General features: G+C 38.1%; 2 protein-coding genes across 6 annotated transcripts; one reads left to right on the top strand and one right to left on the bottom strand.

Annotated features, from left to right (window-relative positions):
• Positions 1-240: 240 nt before the first annotated feature.
• Positions 241-5,072, top strand: LOC137731915 (nitrate regulatory gene2 protein). Of its 4 annotated transcripts, XM_068471177.2 has the most exons (6): positions 323-454; positions 1,936-2,026; positions 2,115-3,287; positions 3,401-3,612; positions 3,737-3,960; positions 4,060-5,072. In XM_068471177.2, the coding sequence occupies exons 3-6, from the start codon at positions 2,147-2,149 to the stop codon at positions 4,781-4,783; spliced, it is 2,301 nt and encodes a 766-aa protein (XP_068327278.1). In that variant the 5' UTR covers positions 323-454; positions 1,936-2,026; positions 2,115-2,146; the 3' UTR covers positions 4,784-5,072. The 4 variants fall into 4 exon arrangements, with proteins under 4 accessions (XP_068327276.1, XP_068327277.1, XP_068327278.1 ...); XM_068471175.2 differs by having other exon boundaries at positions 241-454; positions 1,936-3,287; XM_068471176.2 differs by lacking the exon at positions 1,936-2,026 and having other exon boundaries at positions 305-454; positions 2,027-3,287.
• Positions 5,073-8,651: 3,579 nt separating this feature from the next.
• LOC137731904 (mitochondrial outer membrane import complex protein METAXIN) lies at positions 8,652-15,103 on the bottom strand. 2 transcript variants are annotated; one of them, XM_068471158.2, is made up of 6 exons: positions 14,799-15,103; positions 13,545-13,879; positions 13,360-13,436; positions 13,128-13,188; positions 9,767-9,929; positions 8,652-9,148 (listed from the first exon to the last, which is right to left on the bottom strand). In XM_068471158.2, exons 1-6 carry the CDS (start codon positions 14,938-14,940, stop codon positions 8,976-8,978), a joined length of 951 nt encoding a protein of 316 aa, XP_068327259.1. In that variant the 5' UTR covers positions 14,941-15,103; the 3' UTR covers positions 8,652-8,975. The 2 variants fall into 2 exon arrangements, with proteins under 2 accessions (XP_068327259.1, XP_088544286.1); XM_088688160.1 differs by having other exon boundaries at positions 9,745-9,929; positions 14,799-15,081.
• Positions 15,104-23,115: the final 8,012 nt, after the last annotated feature.

The raw sequence follows: 23,115 nt of genomic DNA on the forward strand, positions 1-23,115 counted from the left end.
AACAACTTGGTACAACAATTTGATTTCAAATATCCAGAAAGTTTTAACTGGATCAAATGGGAACCCAAAACAATAATTTCAAAATACAACAACTTGATCTGGTGACCTGTCATCGCTCAGAAATACAACAAAAATCGAAAATGGCATATCCGGAATTTAAGCAAGCATGGAGGGCAAAGTTCTAGTGCTGTCATATTCTATGCCCATTGGCTTGTTCCCCCCTTTTTCTTTTTCTTTTTCGAGTCCTCCCAACCTCGAACTTTAAGTTTTGTTTTTTTATGTTTTTTCTTTTTCTTCTCACTTGGTTTTTGACCGTTACTTTTGCCCAACGTCTCTCTCTGCTTCTCTCTCTCCCTATCTCCCTCCCTCTCTCTCTCTTTCTCTCTCTCTCTCTCTCTCTCTCACATTCATCAGTGATCACAGCTCCTGTTCTTATTCCAGCCCGCAATCCCAGGTAATGCTTCTCAACTGCAATCCATTCCACCAATTAATTTGTATTATTTTCTTTCTGTTTGTTGTAATTATTTGTTAAAAAAAAACAGCCAATTAAGCTCCTTTTTTTTCCTGAGTTTTATTTCTTCTTTGCTATTGGAAGCTCTTTTTGTTTTATCAGTAATTTTCAGCTCTAGTTTTTAAAAAAATAAATAAATCAATATATGAAATGGGTTTTTCTTTTTGCATCTGTGTGTTGAGTTAGGCTTGAATCTTCACCATATTACAAATAAAAACCTGTGAAATTTTCAGTTTTCCAGTTTTTTAAATGGGTGATCTGGTTTTCTGGTTCATACGAGATTTTGGTGAGCACTTAAGTTATACACATTACTTGAAGCAGGAAAGAAATACTGTAATTGGTTTCTCGTGTTTATGTCAGTATTACTTTTGATCTCTTCATAAATCATAAATGTTTTAAACTGCTTTATTATTTTCCAAAAAATGATTATAGCTCGTCTTCTTTGTTCATGAATATTAGCTATTTAATTTTGTTTTCAAATTTCGAAATTTCTGTTTATCCTTTTTTTTTACCCAATTAGATCTCTGTTTATTATATCTGAATAATTGCAATTTTTCTTTAGAAGAAAATAAAAGGAAAATGAGAAGAAAAAAAAAAGAAAAAAAAGAGAGGATGGTTTTTCCTATTGTAATCTCTCCTTTTTAGAATATGTTCTATTGCAAATTTCAATAGTAAAATGATTTTAGCGCAGTATTTTTTTTTTCACACCTTATATATTATTTTTATCACTTTATTCTCGTTTGATTTACTCGAATCTAAAACTCAGAAATTACTAGAGTTAGTGTACGAATATTATATCGCTTTTATTAGTCGACTTTAGACCTTTATCTTCTTTTGCGGTGCCCGTCTCTTATTTGACAACCCATTATTTTTCTATCATTGTTTAATATGCTTTTTGCAAATCTTCCTTCGATTCTTTTCTTTCAAATTTGCAAAACAAAAAAAAAAAAAAAAATTAAGATATGAAATTTTTATCCCATTAATTTTATGCAACAATTATAAAAGATAAATCTTTCTTTTCATGTTATGGTAGGAGGTTCTTTAATAGGGTGTGCGTTCTCACACACCTCTTGTTAATTTATATACTTTAATTTTTTTTAATTCATTCGATCCGACTGTCGAAAATTAAAGAAGTGTGTGAGAAGTAAAAATAAATGTGTAAATATCACACTCCTCTTTAATTTGGCAGTAGTTTCCTGACCAAAAGTTATATGCTTTGTTCCCTCCTTTTTCTTATAATATTTTTCACGCTTGGTAAAACTCGGTAGAACAGTTTAGATGTGCTGAAGGTTTCTTTGTGACTGAAAATGTAGATATAAAGAAAAGTATTCAGACCTTTTTTTCAAGTATTTTTTTATTCTGTAGAGCAAATTAGATATCTGAAAATGTAGTTATTTACAAATTAAAATTTGATTTCTCTGCAGAATCTTTCCTGTTGTCGTTCGTTTCTCGCTTTTACATGTTATAATTCTTCATGTTGGAGTGAGGTTATCGAACTCTACTTTCGTTGATCAGGTTGGTAAATATCCTTATGAATCTGGCCAGAAGTACAGGCGACTATCCTCGTGATTTCGGTTTTGATTCTAGCCTGAAAAATTCATAGGGTGAAAGAAGTAGGTAAGAAGGAAGCAAGAGATGGGATGTTCTACATCAAAGCTAGATGATGAAGAAGCAGTTCAGCTTTGCAAAGATCGAAAGAGATTTATTAAACAGGCTCTTGAGCAAAGAACACGATTCGCCTCTGGACACATGGCGTATATTCAGTCCTTAAAAAGAGTTTCAGCTGCTCTTCGTGATTATATCGAAGGCGATGAGCCTCGTGAGTTCTTATTAGATTCCTTCGTAACCCCACCTTTCACACCTGTTAAGAAAGCAAATCCTGGTTTTATCTCAATTTCCCCAAAATCCTTCTCCCCTGCAACAATCCAGTCCGAACCCCGTTCATGTGTGAAAATATGTTATCTAAGATCAGGAGGGAATCCAGCAGTTTCAGTAGAAGAGAGACCTCAATCCCCCGAAACAGGCAGAGTTGAAGCTTACTCTCCAATGCACCATTATGGGATGGACGGGTTTTTTGGAATGCAATCTTCAGCGATGAATTCTTCGTCATTGTTCTCTTGTTCTCCTAACAATAGGCCAAACATCCCTCCACCTTCGCCTCAAAATTCTCAGTGGGATTTTTTCTGGAACCCGTTTTCATCACTAGATTACTATAGTTATCCCACTCGAAATAGTCTTGATCAGACAGTCATGGATGATGAGGTTAGAGGACTAAGGCAGGTCAGAGAAGAAGAGGGGATCCCTGACTTGGAAGAAGTTGAAACCGAACAGGAGGAGGAATGCGATCATGAGGAAAATGTGCCACAAGAAAGGGATAAAGTTGATCTAAACTGCAATAGAGAAGAAGTTATTGTTGAAGATGTTGAGGAGGAGGAGGAGGAGGAAGAAGAGGAGGATGAGGAAACGGATGGCGGAATAGAGATTGAGCATGAAGTACAAATGCCATCACATAATAGTGTGACTATGGAGGTGTCACGATCTCAGACTGCTAGACAAGTTAAAACTAATAGCCAAGAAAGAGCCGTTGGTCTCCGGGAGGGTAAGGAAGAAAAACCGGGCTTTACTGTTTATGTGAACCGAAGGCCAACGAGTATGGCAGAAGTTATCAAGGATTTAGAAACTCAGTTCAAAATTGTTTGCAATGCCGCCAATGAGGTATCAGCATTGTTGGAGGCGAGCAAAGAGCAGTACTCTTCATCTTCCAATGAACTCTCAGGTTTGCTTGCTTACTTGGTTCATGAATGCTTATTCTGCAGTAGAAAACATTTTGGTTTTTGTATTTTATTTAAACTTTCAGGCTGTTATATAGTAAGTACTTTGTTGTTGCAGCCATGAAAATGTTGAACCCAGTAGCATTATTTCGTTCAGCTTCTTCTCGCTCAGCATCGTCCAGATTTTTAATGAATTCTTCGTGCGCTAAAGATGAAAGTTATGAAAGCAGTAGTGATGTCTCTGACGAGACCTGCATGTTTTCGGGTAGCCACCAATCAACATTAGACAGATTATATGCTTGGGAGAAGAAACTCTACGAGGAAGTCAAGGTATTACTTCTAAATGGCACCAATTTCTGTTGCAAAATACTTGATCTACCAAATAGTTTAAATATTTAAAAGAGATTAAAAGAAAATCATGAAGAACTAATATGTGCATCATTACTTAAAACAGTCCGGAGAAAAAGTTCGGATTGCATACGAAAAGAAAGTGACGCAACTACGGAACCAAGATGTAAAAGGAGATGACCATTCTGCGGTAGAAAAAACAAGGGTAGCAATTAGAGATCTGCATACTCAGATGAAGGTTTCAATACACACAGTTGAAGCTATTTCAAAGAGGATTGAAACCTTAAGGGATGCAGAATTGCAGCCTCAAATCTCAGAATTGGTGAAAGGGTATATGCCACGCAGCTTTTATAAATCGTTCGCTCAAATATGTACTCCATGCTTCGTGTAATTATTCTTCTGTATTAATCAATTGATTAACAAAACCAGGTTAGCAAGGATGTGGAAAGTAATGGCAGAGTGTCATAAGTCGCAGAAACGAAGCCTAGATGAAGCCAAGCTTTTACTAGCAGGCACGCCGTCAAAACTGGAAGCTAAACGACAGTCTTCCATTTCAGCTGCTGATCCAAACCAGCTAGCACGTTCAGCAGCCAGTCTTGAGACAGAGCTGAGGAACTGGAGATCCTATTTCGAGTCATGGATCACTTCTCAACGATCCTACGTGCACGCATTAACAGGTTGGCTCCTCCGTTGCATGAGGGCTGATCCCGACACATCAAAGTTCCCATTCTCTCCTCGCCGTTCCAGTGGGGCTCTTCCAATATTTGGAATTTGCATCCAATGGTCAAGACTTCTGGATTCCGTACAGGAGACACCGGTGCTGGATGGACTAGATTTCTTTGCTGCTGGTATGGGGTCCCTATACGCACAACAGCTTAGAGAGGATTCACACCGAGTTAGAGTAGGTTCAAGAAGATTCGGAGGTGGATCAGCAGAGGAGTTCAGCGGGGGTATGGAAATGGTGGAAGCTGGCGAAGTGGAACAAGTAATGACTGCAGACAAAAAGGCTGAGGTCGCGATAAGAGTACTTTGTGCCGGAATGTCAGTTACGATGAGCTCACTGACAGAGTTTGCTTTCGCTTCGGCTGAGGGATATGCTGAGCTTGTGAATCAATGGGACAAGGCCAAGGCTGGAGCTGCTGCAATATTATGACGTGGTGTTCATGTTTATGGGGTAGTTTAGTGATGGTTGTCAATATAATTATAAAAATTAATCTAATATCTATGAATATTAGCAATTTAGCATAGAGATTTTGCACCCTAATTGCTTTTAGCCAGTGCCTGATATAGTTATAAACAGTGTTTACAATATTGGTATCGGTAGAAAGGTTGATATGCAGATTTGTGGAAATATCAACAGATATATCGAATATCGATATCGATATTGGTTGCTTCTAACGGAAATTATGGAAATTTAAAATGAAACTTTAGGGATTATCAAACATTGTTTTGGATGAAATATAAGAATTTCTCTGATATTTAAAAGTAGTGTTAGAAATATCGACGATATTTGTCGATTTTTAGCCTAAAAGAGTTTCTATGATATGAGGTGAAGTTTAGACTTCACCACCCATTTCCATATCTTTCTCTAATTTTTGGATATTTCCATGAAAATATCCACCGTATCGAATAAATTTTAAACATTGGCTGTAATATCACTGATGTGACAACCCGTCCCTAATTTTACGTTTTTATTGATTTTAATGAGTGATTAACGAAAATGTCCCTAGAGGTAAGAATGTTGACTTTCATTGACTAGCGTATTGGGAGACGTATGAAACATTCTTTTAGCATATCCTCGTAGTGCTCGTCACTATGAACCCGTAGTCTCAAGCGGAAATGAATTTGGAGTTACAATGAAGATTTTACAGAACTACAAAACTTAAGGGTGTGTTATGAAATTTGAATTTTGAGTATTTTCTTATTTTAATATTTTCTGAGTGGATATTTTAAATATTTTATCATTTTTCTAGCTCGTGGGGCCCACACCCACACAAGCTCTCCACCCTTTTCTCGCCACATGTCTCTTCTCCCTCACATCACACTCTCGGACTCTCTCTCTCTCTTCTCTCAGTCTTCTCCCATGTCTCTCTCTAACTCTCTCCTCCCACTACATCAGCTGCGTCGAGAACCACACCCAACTCGGCGAGCCCTTAGGCCATGGAACCACCATTTCTTTACCAGACCACCCCTCTCTGTCTCTCGTCCTACATCTCTCCCCCTCATTTGTGTCTCGTGTTCCACCTCTACAACAACACCAACACCAGACCACCACATTTTGATGTCGTCTCCAGCAAGCACCGCAACCCCCAGACTCCCTCAGCCGCGATCTCCTACCGGCAGAAACCTCTTTCTCCTTCTTCCTCACTTTGCACAGTGACACCATTACTGTTTATATTTTCTCCGACGAGATCTTAACTTCCAATGATGGTAAGTTCCAAAAACCACCCAAATCTTCATGGATCATGTTTTACTTTACGTTTCTAGTGCTCTTAAGGATTTTGGGTGACATTTGAATGCAGAGCTACCTCGGGGAGTCTTCCCCAGTTTTCCGGTGATATATGACATGTGTTGCAGACCTTTTCAGGCCAACTCCGACCACGGGTGACTCGGGGGGAAGGTATAATCCTAAACTACACTCGCTTATCTTCATTTTGGTAGGAAGAGGGTGAAAAATGGTTGAGTTTTGAGCTCGTATGGAGCTCAGGAATTTTTGCTCAGAATTCGGCACCTGCCAAAAAAGAAGAGAAGAAAAAAAAATGCCTTAAGCCCAAAACCCGGCCCAAACCTTTGGGCTGTTGGCCCATAACCCAAGCCCAGATCCGTGGGCCAGATCTAGCCCAAACCCATTTCTGAGTTGGATTGGGAATATTCTTTATGTTGGCTTTTTCGGAAATTTTTCGGAAACCCTCCTAAGCTAATTTTGATGTCCCGAGTTCGTTTTTGACATCCATTTAGTGAAATTATAAAGTTTTAACATAGTTGTCCACCGGGGCGTCTCGGTTGACTTTTAGGGTTAACCGTTGACTTTTTGTAAAATATGCTGGGGACCCTCCATAGTGTATTTCAACGCCCTGATTCCAAATCCGCACTTCATTTTTCCAAATTTAATTGTTTTAGTGGAGTTTTACTAATGGGTCCTAATATTATGCTTAGGTGCGATTATTATTGGTGACTTCGACTATTCTAGTTCGAACAGGTCAGACTTGACGACATAATCTATGAGTGGGTGTTTTCTTTATATATATAATGGTTAGTTTCCATATATACAATCATTAATAAATTCTCTATGCGATTGTCATGATTAAATTAACGTTTATAAGAAATACCTTAATGTTGGGAAATGATTAAATAATCCTACGGGATGCACATGTAAGCTTACTATAAGGGGATGCCTTGATTATATTTATGGTCATGAATAGTATGATATTGACTAGAATTGTTGAATGGTTGTGACATGACTATATTTATGGTATTTGCTCATCGTTTGTTGCACTGGTGTTGGTACTCGCCTAAGCCAGGGCCAGTCTTTCACGTGTATGTGCACATCGCACCATACACTCACTTTAGATCCATTGTAGGTGCCAGTCATGTCGTACAGGTTGCCTTAGGTAACTCCGACTCTTATGTGCAACACATAGCGCCAGTCTTCATGTGATTGTAGTACTATAGCGTATATCATTATTACACCTAGTCTTGTTCATGTCAGAATATCTCTGCATGAACTCGTGTGTCAACATGTGTCGATGACCACTTGATATGACATGTTTGTTTATGCAAGATTATACGATATTGGCTGTTGTGTGTTTATTTACTCAATATTGCAACGTATGGCATTCTGTGATTTTGCAGGCTATGGTAAGGATTTTTATACTATACATAGTATGTATATTTTGGAAACTATACTTGTTTTACGACAATGGGTTATAATGTTTTTTTAAAAAGGTTTTATAAAACTTTATTTTTAGGCCCACTCACCCTTGTTTTTCACCCCTCTAGGTTTTAGTAGCTGAGTTTACGTATCGACGAGGATTCTTGGCAAATCTCGGTATAGGAGGCTACCTTTGATGATATAATCCTTATTTTACCTTATTGTATTTTACTTATGTTTTGTCATCATGTGTGAAATGGGTTCATTCCCGCTCACAAGAGCACTCTTGTATTTAGGCACTTTAAGTTTAAATTTATTCACATTTTCCACATCACTACACTTTATGACTTCATCACCTTCCAGGTATCGGCCAGCACAACTCAATTCGAAATCCTAGTGGACATTCCGGGTCGGAGTGTGCTGGCTGATGGGTATAATTAATCTAATTACAGCCCTTTTGTCACTGGGAAAGTAAATCTGCACTAATCATTTTGGTAACAAAAGGTTGTCAAAACCATGCCTGGTGAACTTATAAACCCCCGCAAGTGGGCCTCTACCACAGTGGTGGAGAGAAGTGTTACCCTTGCATCACGGCTTGGGTTCGAACCTTGTCGACTCTTTAATCTAACATCTAATCTAACAAATATATCGTTTGACTAAAATAAAAAATAAAAATAAAAACTTATAAACCTCCCAAATCGTACGAGGTCTTGTCATCGAGTCTTCCCTGCACCGTAACCCAATCGTGTCTTCTTCGAAAATAATCATACGCCGGAATAACCACCATTGAACAACAAATCCAAGTGCTGCCTTTTTTTCGTTTAGAACCTGGACTGTAGTAAACGTAGCAAAATACTAATTCATTTGGACAACAAGATTCCTTGTAAAATCAACCAAGGCAGTCCAAACTACTCCGATGCAGTTCCCGATCGACATGGCTCGGCGAGGCACCAAAACGTTCAAAACCCTAATCCAGGTGCTCGAACATCGGCTAGAAGTCAACCAAATGCATCCTAGCAGCTACATGACCCCTGTCAAAACACACCCACCTGATGGGTTCCAGAATTCAGTCTTACTGTATATGTGACATTGTAACTTTCTTTCTAAGAAATCAACAAAGAACTTCCACAGAATAAAAACAAAGCGCACGAGGGCAAAAAACATAAAAGTATGAAATTGCATCACAGTTAAACCCTTCTCACCAATTCATATCCAATGAAATTTACAAATTGTCAGCACTGCTTCAAAAGTCGAACATTGGAATCCTGCAGGTGAAGAATACCTCCAATTCTAGGTTTATAACTTCAACTTTCCAGCAAATCATATCATGCATTTATACAGGTGCTTATTTTCCCAAAATTTCAACGTCATACTACAAAATTGAAAGAACAGGATTACAGAAATTCTCTCTCTGTCGTCAGGCTGCTAATCCTAGCTGGTTTTCATGTAAAAAATGCTGGTGCGAAGAACACAACTATTCATACCCATCATCATCAACCTCGACGTCAGCCTCATCAACTCGACTTAGGAGAGTGACGAAAAGTACAACCGAAACCAGCTGTGCTGTTAAAAAATATCTGGCCCTTCTCTTAAAACTTTTCTCCTCCTTTGTCTCTTCCCTTTTGGGTTTACTCTTGGGCTTAGAACCTGATAACAAATAAGCATAAGAAAAATTGCAATTGAGAGAATTAAGTTGCGACCTAGGTGACCCTGATACAAATATCATAGATAGAACCAATATGATTAAATAAAACTTCAATCCCATGAATGCCGTATATACAAATAGGTCGCCGTATGTATACAACTGGAAAACTTGCATCTTAAAGTCCACATGCAAAGTGGATACTAGCTCATCAAAAACCTACAACCTACCTCTTTCAGATGATTTATATCACCCATGTCCCTATTAGTCAGCGCATTAGTTATGCTAGAAAGTGGGAAGTATCACATGATCTCAGATTCCGAGCTGCAAAATGCAGCTTCCACTTCAAGAGAGGCCTAATGTGCAACTTGCTCAAGTTTCTAACTGTTAACACTCTGAAGTAAAATACTATGTTTTCTAAAGCAAAAATATGGTGTTGGAAACTGCATGTGTGCAAGCCAAATCTACTCTTGAATTTTCCACGATAAGAACAGAGGTTCACTAAAGAAAAAGAAAATGGAGCAAAAAATGATCCGGTTTGGTAGAGGCAATAAATCCTTTAAATTATAGCATGGAAAAAGATAAAAAGAGAGACACAAGCCTTGAATGTAAAAGTATCTCACACGAGTTTGAAGGACCTCTTCTAGGAGCTGCTGATGAAGAGTTTCTACGAAAGTTTGGAACTGAAGATGGTGAACCTGAGTCCACGAACTCCAACTTAAGCCTATCAGCATACTTAACCAGGTTTTCATGTTCTAAAAGCTTGCTCTGCAGTACCGATGTTTCCTAAAAGCACAAAGTGTCAGGAATCATGACCAAATACTCCACAAAACTAATAAGATTGAACAAAATCTACTGTACAACTTGGTGTTGCCCATAGGCCAAGTTCATTCAGTGGAACCAATTATAGTAATGAATAAATTAATTACACAAGTTTAGTCATCTGTACAAAGATCAAATTCCTACTAACTCGTGAGTATAATAATTGATTATCTAAGATTGAAATACCAAAAAGATTGATAAAGAAATGATTGTATTAAGAGCCGATCATAGGTCACATGGAAACTAGGCTAATGCACGATAAAAAGTAAGGAGGCAAGTTTAATGCGAGGCAATAAAAGAAAATAAAATAATATATAAACTGGGCTACGAACATTGAAGGCATGATACTTGAAACTAGAGGTAACTAAATAATGTAATGCTCATAATTCCATTGAGAGAGAGAGAGCGAGAGAGAGAGAGAGTATAATGCCATTAGGAAATCTGAAGGGCCAAGGGGAGATCACGCATAATCCCATTTGAGTGATGAACACAAAGATACAAATTGGGAAGTTAAAATGAAAATCTACGAAAGTGGTTCCAAGACTTCACTAACTCAAAAATTAAATCCCATGGTCTAATTCTGTGACCAAAACACTGACTTCTGAGCAATGTATTAAAAGGCGGGGGCGTGGCAGAGGCGTCCAATGGATAGCCCAGCCTAGGCGCAAGGAGCGAGGCGTGAGGCATGAGGCGTGAGGCTTCGAACCTAAAATTTTAATATATATTATATATATAAGTATATTTATAACAATTTAATACTTTGTAAAAACAAATATAACTATAACTAAATCAAAGATAATATCATCTTCTTTATTACTAAGTCTAGTTGTACTTGGAAACTGTCATATGGTCTCAAAATGTTATAATTATTTATTTTATTGTAAGCAATTATAGAGAACTTCAAGGAAAATAAGGATGAATGGTCACGATTATAGGAAAATTTCAAGCAAAATAAATGCTGAATGTTGCAATTATAAGTAATTTAAAAGGAAATAAAGGCTGAGTGTAGTAATTATAGGGTATTTAAAATGATATAAAGCAATAATTATGGGAATTTAAAGGAAAATAAAGGATTGAGTGGAGTATATATAGGGTATTTAAAATGAAATAAAGGCTGAGTGGAGCAATTATTATGGAAATTTATGGGATTTGGAGAGAGAAAGTCTCTCCTTCTTCTTCGTTGAAACTAGAATGGCAGAAAACATTTCAGAAAACCTGGATTTTGAAGAAAAAAAACGCCCAGAACGCCCTGAATGCCCTGAGGTGCGCCTCCGCCGCCCATACGCGCTCCGGCGAAGCCTTCCGCCCACTCCCTCAAAACAGAGGCGGGAACATTGATGCCCAGCCTCAGAGGCCGCCTAGGCAAGCCTTTTAAAATACTGCTTCTGAGAGAGGTCAGAACAAGTATCATTCTTTAGTTGTTCAAACTTTTAACTTTGATAGAAATGAGTCTTATGCCAGCTGAAACTGGGTTATTTATGGGGTCCGAATTTTGTGCACAAAACACTGACATCTGAGTGTAAATTCAGACCAGTATCGTTTCTTTTGGTTTTAATTTATCATTTTGGTGGAAAAGGTAGTCTTCTGCAACTGAAACTGTCATTTATAAGTGTAGTACCTCTTCCTAAGCTCAAATTCAGTCAGAGTTCCAGACCAGATGCAAAAGTGTATATATCAAAGCCGATTTTCCCATTTTGATAGCTGAGAGTGCAACTTGAAATCCAAGTCGTTCAGACCAAAATTTTAATCTCACTGACCCAAAATAGAGTCGAAGAATTCTGCTTCCTATTGAATTATACATATTGTACTGTATGTTTATTCTATGTATGGGTTTTTATCACAAAGGTCCTTGATGTTTGGAAAATCATAATTTTCATTCACTGTGTTTCAATTCAATCAATTTGATCCTCCATGTTTGTTCACACACATCAGTTTGGTCCTTTTGTCCAAATTCGTTTAAAGTTACAATTGTGTGATGTGGCACACATTCAACCCGAAACACACCCCCCCCCCCCCCCAACTCTCCCTCTCTAAAAAATGGAAAGAAGAAGTTGTACAGAAGATGTGCCTCAATTGATTCAATCACCAATTTATTGTATCAGTATGAAAACAATTAAGGTGGTTCTGTTTGGGTTGTAGAGAGGAGAGAAAGTTTAGAGACAAAGAGGTAGCATTTGTGCCTTGCACAGATTGTTTTTTTTTTTGTCGGTCTTGCACAGATAACTGGGAAAATCTCAGGTGACAGAGGTCTGGAGATTGGGGAAATGTATAGTTGGATTTTCGGTGGGTGGGTGGGGGAGTGTAGTGAGGGGCAGTGATGTCAAGGGAGGGGTCCAATCTGGGTTGAGGTGGTTTGTGCGTTCAGAGTTGGGGGCCGATGGTGGATGAAGTTTTGAGTTTTGGCCCTTTTGGGTTGGTGTTTATTAATTTACCTTTTCGTTTCAGTTTTTTAGTTTTTCTTTATGGTTTGAAAAACTTTAAGCTATTTTTACAAATTGATATTTTTTTAATCCACATGGCAACACTGAAGTGTAGTTATGAGTCCCATACATGTGCCATGTCAGCACATTAACAGAGTTTTCAACGGATTTGGATGGCAAGGACCAAACTGATGTGTGGGAGCAAACGTTAAGGACCAAATTGATTAAATATTGAAGCATAAAGGACGAAATTATGATTTCCAAAACATCAAGGACCATTTGGGATACCCTTCTTTATATTGCGAAAAAAAAAAAAGTTCGTAGAAGTGATGGTGGAAGTTAGAAGCATAATGTTCACTTCTATGGAAGTATATTTCTCTTAGAATTAACGCTAGGGGCACTAAAATTTACACAAGGTTCTGTAAGCTCAATAAAGTTTTAATGCTAAAAGTAATTAAGGGACGGATAAAGACAATGGTGCTGGTCTTAATTTTCTACATCAGGGTACCATTCCAAATTAAAATTGGCATGCGTTTTCTATCTCTTTCATCTCCCATTCAAGCAAATAATGTTATCTGAATTCATGCAGAATACCAATATTCAAGATAAGCTCAAGATTCAAGTTGGAATCTCAACTTCTTAATAGATTTAAACTATATAGTTGAGCTAATAGAACGCAAATGTTGTTTAATTGCTAATATAAACTTTTCTAATCTGTCTGCCTATAAATACAATGACTTACTGGCAATGCTTGAAGAGTGATAAGTGCCTGCCCAAGAAAGACTGCGTCCAAACTTGATGGCCTGCATAAAAGGAACAATGCATGTAGATACATAATCAGCATGATACTGTTAATTGCCACTTTTCGTGTAAAAAAAATACTAGTACTAAAGAAAGGAAGTTAAATAATAACAAGCAGTTCCCATGATTTCATGTAAAAGGAAATAGGTACCTAGAATAGGATAGAAAATCACCTGTCTTCAAATAAAAACTTTTTTTCCTCCAACCGACGTGACAGAGCTCCAAAAGCAAGGCTGGCTCTCCTGTATATCTGTCCATCAATTTGTCAAATCAATAAACCACATGATTTGAATAATAATCAAACAAGACAGCACTTATTACTTAGCACAAAGTAGTAGGGTCAGTGAGAAAAAAGTACATGTTCCTCTACTTTCTCAGCGCTGTCATTAGTAATCCCAAGTTGCTGCTTTACAGTGTAAAATTTCTTATAGAATAGAATCTTTCCAATTGGCCATGGGAGATCAGAATAATATATCTCTTTGGCAGAACAACCATCAGTTCCCACCCAGAGTTCATACGTAAGGGCATCAGAAATCCAGGAGCTGATCATTGCCTTTGTAGATATCCATTCTGGGATTGTGTGAAATTCAGTGTCCAAATCAGCGATGCGATCTTCTTTTAGTCTTTCAATAATGCCACCCTTCTCATTATTATAGATCACATACTCGCCAGATTCAATGTAAGGGATTTTGTCTACACAAAAGCCACAACCGATACCATGATTTTCATCTTATTGATATATATGTGCACGCTTACATGCATACTAAAATATAAATGCGAAACAATAAACCAACAGAAGTGCAACCATAGAAACTAGACTCATTCTTATATTAGTTCAAATATATTCTGCAAGTGAAAAAAGAAACAGTTGCCAATGTCAAGGCTCCGGCACAAACACAGTGGCAATTGCTCTGGCCATGTTTGTCCAGTTACATAAGATATACCTTAACTATACAAAGAAGCCCATTTAAATACATACCAAACACACAAATCCTATATATGTTTAGCTACGTATATATCCCAATTGTACACATAACAAGCACCATTCACAGAACCAACGATACATCCAAAAAAGTTGGAGAGGGACTTGTAGCTTGGGTACACAGCCACCGTGGCGACCCGCGCCAATGATATAATGACGTGTAAGTTTCTGTCCACCCGTCATTGAATTGTTAGCACAGGATGCCTACAGTGGCAGTGTACCCTTACCACGTAAGGTACTCTCCTACAGTTGCCAATATAATACAAAACTACTTGAATAAAAAAGAAGTTGGTAATTAAGAACACATTCAAGTAGCAAGCCATTCCTCTTCACTTGTATGTAAGAAACCTTACGTTCAATTCTTACCAAAGGCGAATTTGAGTCACATTATTGCTAGTTTATTATGAGGTTTAGCGTAGATAATATAGTTCAAAAAATAAATAATGTAACAAATCCAAAACCCATATGCCATGGAAGTTGGAACAATCAACTCAATGCATGTAAAAATAAAGCCCCAATTCAAAAAATTAGCAGCAACGAATTTCAGACCACCAAACCTGCCAAACCCTCCCAAAAAGAATAAAATCAAATTAAATTAAATATTTGCAGGGAAGGGAAAGATTTGATTACCAGAGTCGGGGTAGGTAAGATTGAAATCTAAGCGGAAGGGAACTTTGGCAAATTTGAGGTAAAAGTAGACTGTCAAGCATGAGGGGCATGCAGTGGGCAAGCCGAAGCAGGACTTTCTCGCGACGAGGGTGTAATCTTCCATATAACCTGTAAAACCCAGTCAGATGCTGCCTTTCTGAATTCAAATCCACAAGCAAGCAGGTTAGGGTTTTTTTTTCTTGTCAATGGCGGGTGTTGCAGAATAACAGTGAGAGAGAGAGAGGGAGAGAGAGAGGTTCTTGCCTCGTGGTTCTGGGAAATTGGGTGTTTCCGCAAATGGGTCGCGGAGTATTAAATGGGCCGGATCCGAGTCAAGGCCCAACTACAAAAGGCCTAGGGCATTCACTTCAATTTTTCGTTCAAACTACTGTATCCGCTGAGCCGCTACATGCCGAAACCCTAAACCCTTGGATCGGAACGATTCATTTCACTGGTGTCTTCTCTGTCTAATTCCCCCAATCATCATCGACTTTCGGTGACCTCTGCAACTTGACTTCGAGAAGTCATTTTCATGACTGGAAACACGAGATTCTAATAGAATGTCGTCGGGATTTGCACCTTGAAACATGACAAGTAATTTCGGCATCTCTTGGGCTCCTTACAATATATTACCTTAACTAGTCCAAAAATTGCATTTGTTGCTTAGTTTATGTCTCATCCAACAAACACTCATCTTAGTACTAGTGGCGGATTTAGGAATATTATTGTGGGTCAGTACAAATAGCGCAACATGCAAAATCTTTTGGACAGTTGAGCATGCAAATTGGTATTTAATCAAGCCTTGGTAGCCCTAAGGTTATTTGTCAAGTCATATTGCATGCATGTCGCCAGATGCTAATAGGTTCTGAACGAGCATGTCGACTTATGTCAATAGTTTTTGAATGATCATACCTACAGATGTCAACATATGCCAACTGAACATATCGACAAGATGCCCATAGAAATGTATACAAAGGCATGAGGCTAGCAACTACCCTGCCTAGTGCCCCTAGAGTCAATTCGTGGAGTAGTTGGAAAGCATCTTTTATAGGCATCTTAGATTTTCAAAGGGTTGCACCCAGCTCTTCCATTGAGGAATTCCGAGCTTGAGGTGTTGATAGGATACTAAGAATGGTTATCCAAATTAATGTGGATGTGTATATCTCTACTAGCTCAAGGGACCCTTGTTAGATGTTTGACACTTGTTATTAGTTTCGAAGATTAGTTGTGGTTATTGTTGTGGAATCTTAGCTTGCAAGACTAAGATGGATATATATCAAACTAATTGTGCAAGGCAAAATATTGCAAATATCGAAATTTTGATGAAGTAAATGTTCACCAATAGATTAAAGTTTCGATATATCATGGCTTATGTGGCATGCGCCATGTGTCTCACAAATCGTATACATGGATGTGACTCATCCATATCGGATGTGTCATCAAGAAATAAACGTGTCAACACTTGGCGGAAATGAATTTTTTGATTTTAATTTAATTGAATCAAATATTAATTGATGGAGTTAAATCACGAACCAAGCCACATATCAAGTCCCAGTTCTTTCGTCAATTAATAAAGCCACACAATGAAGGTCAAATCTATCCATAGGCAAGGCTTAGAAAGTCCATAAATACGAGACTCCAAGACAGAAAAAGGGGTCAGAAAATCATTCTGACACCTAGACGAATACTTGAAGCTTTGCTTACCTACCATTTCTTGCTCTAGTCTAATTTGAGTGTCATGCCCAGTTTAATATCGTTTCTTTCATGTGCCCATTCTAATTAGCGAGAATTATCCACAAAGCATCCCGAAGGAAAAACAAGTCCTAGAGAATGAATGCTTTGTTATTCTTCCAGCAGCTTATAGGTGCTTGGTTTGGTGTTATGTTGAATGCTTCATCACTGATGGAGTGTTTCTGATGGCTTTGAGGATGATCTATTAAGGTGTTTCTTGCGGTTGTCGATATTCTTTTAGCAACTGTTGAAATGCTTCATGCGACTGTTGAAGTTATGAGTTAACGTTAAAAAAGGCTTGGCATGGAAGCTTGAATTGCGGGAGCTATAAATCCACAAAGTTTAGCAAATGAAAGTGCATGAGCCGTTTTGGTGTAGTGGCTGGTTGGGTTTTCTCGTGAAATGAGAAAGCTTAAACCTGGATTTTACGGTTTGCTGGAAGGTTTGCAGTCATCAAGAAAAGTTTCTACTACAGGGATAAAGAATTCCTACAACAGGAAAAAAGCATTCCTATAACAAAATAAAGATGGTCTTCTCTAAGCATAAGGTTGAAATGGCGTGTTGGAGAAGGTTTGGTCTGTAGATTTGATATTTTTGTAGTAGATGAAGGAAAACATTGGAGTGAGGAGAGTGGGAAACTTAGGGTTAAGGTTAGGCCTGCAACTAAGATAATGTGTATCCCCTACTTGCAATTGAGCATGATCTCCTCGTTTGCTTCTGATCCTTGCTCTGTTTTAACAAAGGATGAAGACTCTTTTTTGTTTCTCTTGGGTAGAAAGTTGTGTTGGAAACTACTTGTTCCAGCAAGTAAATGGATGGCTTAGAACCTCTATATGTCCTATGGATAATAAGGAATGCTGAAAATATATTATTTCCAACGGTTAAAAAGTGGAACAGAATTTATTTAGCAACCTATAGACCAAAAGTTGAGATGGCTTTGCAGTAGGAATATGCTTATGGGTAACATATGTCTAGTGCAGTAACATGATGAAATAGCTTGGTGCAAGATTAAGTTTCTTGGGAAGATAAGTTGTAGTGGAGTGGGGGCCAATGACAGTGCACGACTAAAATAACATGTAGGAAAATATGTCATTTGCTTACCCAGCATAGGATCACTCTAAGTTGGGATTGGACTTTGGTACTCCCAAGTATGCCAATGTCTCCAGTATCAAAGAGTTTCCCATGTGTCTTGTGGACCTCCGTAACCTTCCACATCTCAACCCCTCAAGCAAGCCCCATTAAACTACATATCTTGGGTTCCATATGAGTTTGGTAGGTGTTGTGTTTAAAAGAATGTGCACAATCTAGCATGATATATTTTTTGGTTGGCGTCACATGATAATTAATTAAAACCTTGCTTAACTACTACTTTTTTAGATAAATATGTATAATATAAATATGATTATCACGAAATTGTATGACTGTGTATTAAAAAAAAAAAAATTGTATGACAGTATAAAGCTTTTGGGCCTTCAATCCTCTTGAGCCTTGCTTGAAATCTTTGGATCCTAATAATAACCAAATAAATGAAAAAGTAGATGGGTTCTATTAGTTTTGGGTATGACACGTGAAAAATGAAGATATGTTTATCACATGCGTATTCATTTTCTTTCATTTTTTATTTCATAAATGTTCCCTCTCGTGTCCATACCATGTAAGTAAGCATGCTCCCAAAACAGTTAACGATGTTTGAAAAAAAAAAAAATTGTCAAGACACAAAAATTAATGGGTAATGCTAGGGAAACCAAAATTTTAAACCAAATTTGTAAACCAAATGATGTGTCACTAATGAGAAATAAGTATGTTAATCGACATTTAATTAATAATCAAATCATCTATCATTTGGTTTAAAAAATTTGGCCTCCTAGCATTACCCAAATTTAATAGGTCCCGTATCAAGTTTCTTGAAAATAAAAAAGCTAAATATAATAGTATATTAATCATGTAAACTTTTCTTGTACATAATCAGTTATGCTTGATGTTACTTAACTAGAAACGCAAAGACAAGATGCTAGGTTAGGTAGCCTATGCAAAACAAGATGCTAGGTTATAACTTACTAGCCCTTCATGCACGTGCGTACTGCTAGGTTAGGTAGCCTATGCAAAACAAGATGTTAGGTTAGAACTTACTAGCCTTCATGCACGCGCGCCCCTCCCCTTAGTGTAGATAATATCATTTGTTTAACAAAAAAAAAATCAATCATTTGGCAACTAATTGAATCACATTATTATGCGCGCGCGAAAACCTTTTTTTTTCTATAACCGGCACTACGTGCCTTTTAAGATATTTTGTGACACACCCCGACCTAAATCGAGGCATGCTGGCCGTCACGTGATGGTGACGTAGCCATGTGCGCAGTGCGAAACTGATAGTGATATGAAGATGTGAGAAGTCAAAAACCAATTAACTAATGCACACAAGACAGGTAAATAAGTGCGGGAAGAAGTGTTAGAGCGTAGATACACATAGTCAGAGTGTAGGTGCCAAGGTGCAATCCAGCAAGCTAAATACTAATTATACAGGGTATGAAAGAAACCCTACATTGATGGATGTCTGTCAGAACCGTCGTATAGTCCTCATGAGCCACCAACAAGCACTTCTATCTAGAACCTAGAGGGGCACAAAACAGAAAACGTGAGTGGGCACAAACAAAGCTTTTCAAAACCATTTCTCTTTCCAAAAATAATAACCCCTCACCGTAAAACCCGTATAGTTTCCCAGAAAATAAAAATACATACGTAATTAGAAACCATTCTTGAAAGCAATGGAAATCAAGAGAAAGGATGAGGGTATGTGCATGTGTGTGAGTGTGTGCGTGTGGTCCGGATTGGGCATAGATAAAAGGAATCTTAAGCCCTAATTGGCCCTAATTGGGATGTTTAGGGTTAACAATAGACCCCAAAACAAGCCTAAAATTCTAATTGGACCCAAGAAAGTAGGAGGTGTGGTGATTGGTCAATTTCCTTAGCCCAATTACACAATCATTTATTCGTAACATTTTCGTTACGAACCCAATTCAGCCCTAAATCACATCAACACTCTCATGACATCGAATATGATTTAATTACGTTAACGGGAAAATAATTTAAAACCATATATGTACATTCATGTCACTACGACTTGAGGGTACAATCATCATTTTCATACATTCGAGGATAAAATATATATTAATTCAGGATGGGTTGTCACAACCTACCCCCTTTAATAAAATTTCGTTCCCGAAATTTCTATACACTAACATAACAAACCACTAATATCCATAAAATAAGTGTGGATACATATCTCGCATATGGCCCTTCATCTCCCAAGTGGCTTCCTCCATCGAGTGGTTCCTCCACAAAACTTTCACCATGCGCACAGTTTTGTTCCTAAGAACCTTATCCTTCTAATCTAAAATCGTCATTGGTTCCTCATTATATTTCAAGTTTGGATTAATTTCTAAAGGCTGAGGAGGTATCATGTGTGATGGATCAGACACATAATGACGAAGCATAGAAACATGAAAACATCGTGCACCCGTGATAATTCTGGAGGTAACTCAAGTCTGTAGGCGACTTCACCAAGTATCTACGCTCTAACACTTCTTCCCACACTTATTTACCTGTCTTGTGTGCATTAATTAATTGGTTTTTGACTTCTCACATCTTCATATCATTGTCACTTCCTCACTGCGCACATGGCTACGTCTCCATCACGTGACGCCCAACATGCCTCGATTTAGGTCGGGGTATGTCAGTTTGGTATCAGAGCGTAGGTGCCAATGTGCAGTCCAGCAAGCTATATACTAATTATATAGGGTATGAAAGAAACCCTACATTGATGGATGTCTGTCAAAACTGCTGTAGAGTTCTCGTGAGCCACCAACATGCACTTCTATCTAGAACCTGGAGGGGCACAAAATAGAAAACGTGAGCGGGCAAAAACAAAGCTTTTCAAAACCATTTCTCTTTCCAAAAGTAATAATCCCTCACCGTAAAATCCGTATAGTTTCCCAGAAAATAAAAATATATACGTAATTAGAAACCATTCTCGAAAGCAATGGAAATCGAGAGAAAGGATGAGAATATGTACGTGTGTGTGAGTGTGTGCGTGTGGTCTGGATTGGGCATAGATAAAAGGGATCTTAAGCCCTAATTGGGCTGCTTGTTTAGGGCTAACAATTGACCCCAAAACAAGCCTAAAATTCTAATTTGACCCAAGAAAGTGGGAGGTATGGTGATTGGTCCATTTCCTTAGCCCAATTACACAATCATTTATTCGTAACATTTTCGTTACGAACCTAATTCAGCCCTAAATCACGTCAACACTCTTGTGACATCGAGTATGATTTAATTACGTCAACAGGAAAATAATTTAAAACCATATACGTACATTCACGTCACTACGACTCGAGGGTACAATCGTCATTTTCACACATTTGAGGATAAAATATATATGAATTGAGGACAGGTCGTCACATTTTGAATGTGTTTAAAATTAGAGAAAATAGTATTTAATAAACAATTGATTGAATCACATTATTACTAGTCCATTGTAAGATACTAATTATATATAAAAAAAAAATGTACAAAAAGAATTAATTATTAAAAAGGGTAAATCTCTGTTGACTACCCTCATGTTTCATGGTTTTCAACATTTAGTACATCAAGTTTTTTTTCGTCCTAGAATCATACCTAAAGTGTAAATTTTGGGACAGTCTTATACATTCGTTAGTCAAACTATTAACTCTGCTGTTAACTAATGACGTGGCGCCCATGTGGACAATGACTGGACGCCATGTGTCATTAAAGGGTCCACGTGGAATTTAAAATTTAAAAAAAAAATTCGCCCAAAATTAAAATATTAAAATAATTAATTAAAAAAAAAAAAAAAAACCCCAACCCCTTCGACTTCCCCACACCCGACACCCCTCCACGGCTTCACCCCGTTCGTCTTCAAATTGTCGCCTACTTGATTAGCTTTCCATCCGTCAATGTGAAGCTTCCTTAGCAGCTTGCAGAGTTCGGCGACGGAGACCAATCTTACATTGGTCCATTCGGGGCTCTTAACCAGGTGCAGAATCTCTAGATCCAAGCAATTTGAGATGGCCGCTAGTCCCACATCGTTGACCTGAAGCTTTTCCAGGTGGAACTCAACCATGGAGGTTACTTGCTTGTTGATTTCGACGACCCAGTCATTAGAGACCTTCTCGAGCAGGCGGAGGAAGGAGACCTCGTTGGGGGGAGGGGGAGGAAGTGGTTCTGAGGAAGAAAACGAGGAAAGCTAATGCGACGAAATGGGTGGAGATGGAAGATGCGGCCATGGATGAAGTGGGTTGGAGTTGAATTTGGGTGGGGATTGAGCAATGGGGTTTTTAGGGCTTGGGGAAGATGCCCATTTGCAATAAAAGGTGATTTTTTTTGGTTTTTTTAGGGTTTGGAAGTGGAAGAAAGCAGAGGAGGAGGGTAAAGAATATGGAGGGTCCGCAACGACGACGAGTACTGCGAGGTGGACGACAGCAAGGGGTTGTTGATGAATCTCAAGTCGTTATGCTTGAAGATGGGTTCTGGAGGTTCGTGACGGCGAAGAAGAAGGAATTGGAGGCTCTGAGGTCGCAGATGCCTCTGGCTTTGGGCGATTGTGTCAATCTGACAAAGTTCGTGAGTGGAGATGAGCGATAGGGGGTGTGCAAATAAGAGGGGTTGCAGAGGAAAGAATGGGAGGGATAGGTTGGGGGAAGGTAGAAGACGGTGTATGTGTTTTTTTTTTTTTTTTAGATTTTTGAATTCCATGTGGACCCTTTAATGACACGTGACGTCCAGTCATTGCCCACATGGGCGCCACGTCATCAGTTAACGGCAGAGTTAATAGTTTGACTAACGGATGTATGAGATTGTCCCAAAATTGACACTTTAGGTAGGACTCTGGATGAAAACAACTTGATGTACTAAATGTTGAAAACCATGAAACATGAGGGTAGTAAACAAAGATTTACCCTATTAAAAAACACTGTTTATATGACGATAATGCCCCTGTATTATTTTGGGCTGCTTTTGAACTTTTTTGTTTGGGTGGGCATTTTTGTCCCATTTATTTTGGTGAAGCCTATGATCCCAAATGGGCTTCCGGCTTTATATAGTAGTATAGATAAGTAGGAATGATAATTTTGTGGATGACCCATTAACTCGAGACTAAACGATACAAAATAATAGGTTCCGAGTCGATACGTTAATGATTGACGATACTAAGTCACCCTTTAAGAACCGATTAACGAGTCGGGTTATTATCGGGTCATTCATTAAAAATCCAATAAGATATCATTTTTCAGATCTAGACATTAGGTATAATAATTTCTTGTATAGTCTTATCCCGACACGACCTTTTAATGAATCAGGTTGTTATTGGATCACATGTTAGCGTTAAGATAACGAGTTTAACACGACATAACCCATAAAGATAACGAGTATAACATGAAAACAATACGAACACAACAAATAAGACACATTTGCTATACCTAATTAAAGCATACATTTTTGTTTGTCCATTCTCCGTGCCACTTCAAGTCAACCAAACCCATAACCCCACCAA

Source organism: Pyrus communis, chromosome 16, assembly GCF_041283825.1.
Source record: "Pyrus communis isolate YQ-2024b chromosome 16, ASM4128382v1, whole genome shotgun sequence".
Lineage (NCBI taxonomy): Eukaryota > Viridiplantae > Streptophyta > Magnoliopsida > Rosales > Rosaceae > Pyrus > Pyrus communis.

Coding starts and splice junctions, on each gene's coding strand:
- LOC137731904 (XM_068471158.2), bottom strand. CDS start 14,940: ATGGAAGATTACACCCTCGTCGCGAGAAAGTCCTGCTTCGGCTTGCCC. Junction 13,880..14,798: donor TCTTACCTACCCCGACTCTG/GTAATCAAATCT, acceptor GCTTTTGTGTAG/ACAAAATCCCTTACATTGAA. Junction 13,189..13,359: donor AAGTTTTTATTTGAAGACAG/GTGATTTTCTAT, acceptor CCTTTTATGCAG/GCCATCAAGTTTGGACGCAG.
- LOC137731915 (XM_068471175.2), top strand. CDS start 2,147: ATGGGATGTTCTACATCAAAGCTAGATGATGAAGAAGCAGTTCAGCTT. Junction 3,288..3,400: donor ATCTTCCAATGAACTCTCAG/GTTTGCTTGCTT, acceptor TTGTTGTTGCAG/CCATGAAAATGTTGAACCCA. Junction 3,961..4,059: donor ATCTCAGAATTGGTGAAAGG/GTATATGCCACG, acceptor TAACAAAACCAG/GTTAGCAAGGATGTGGAAAG.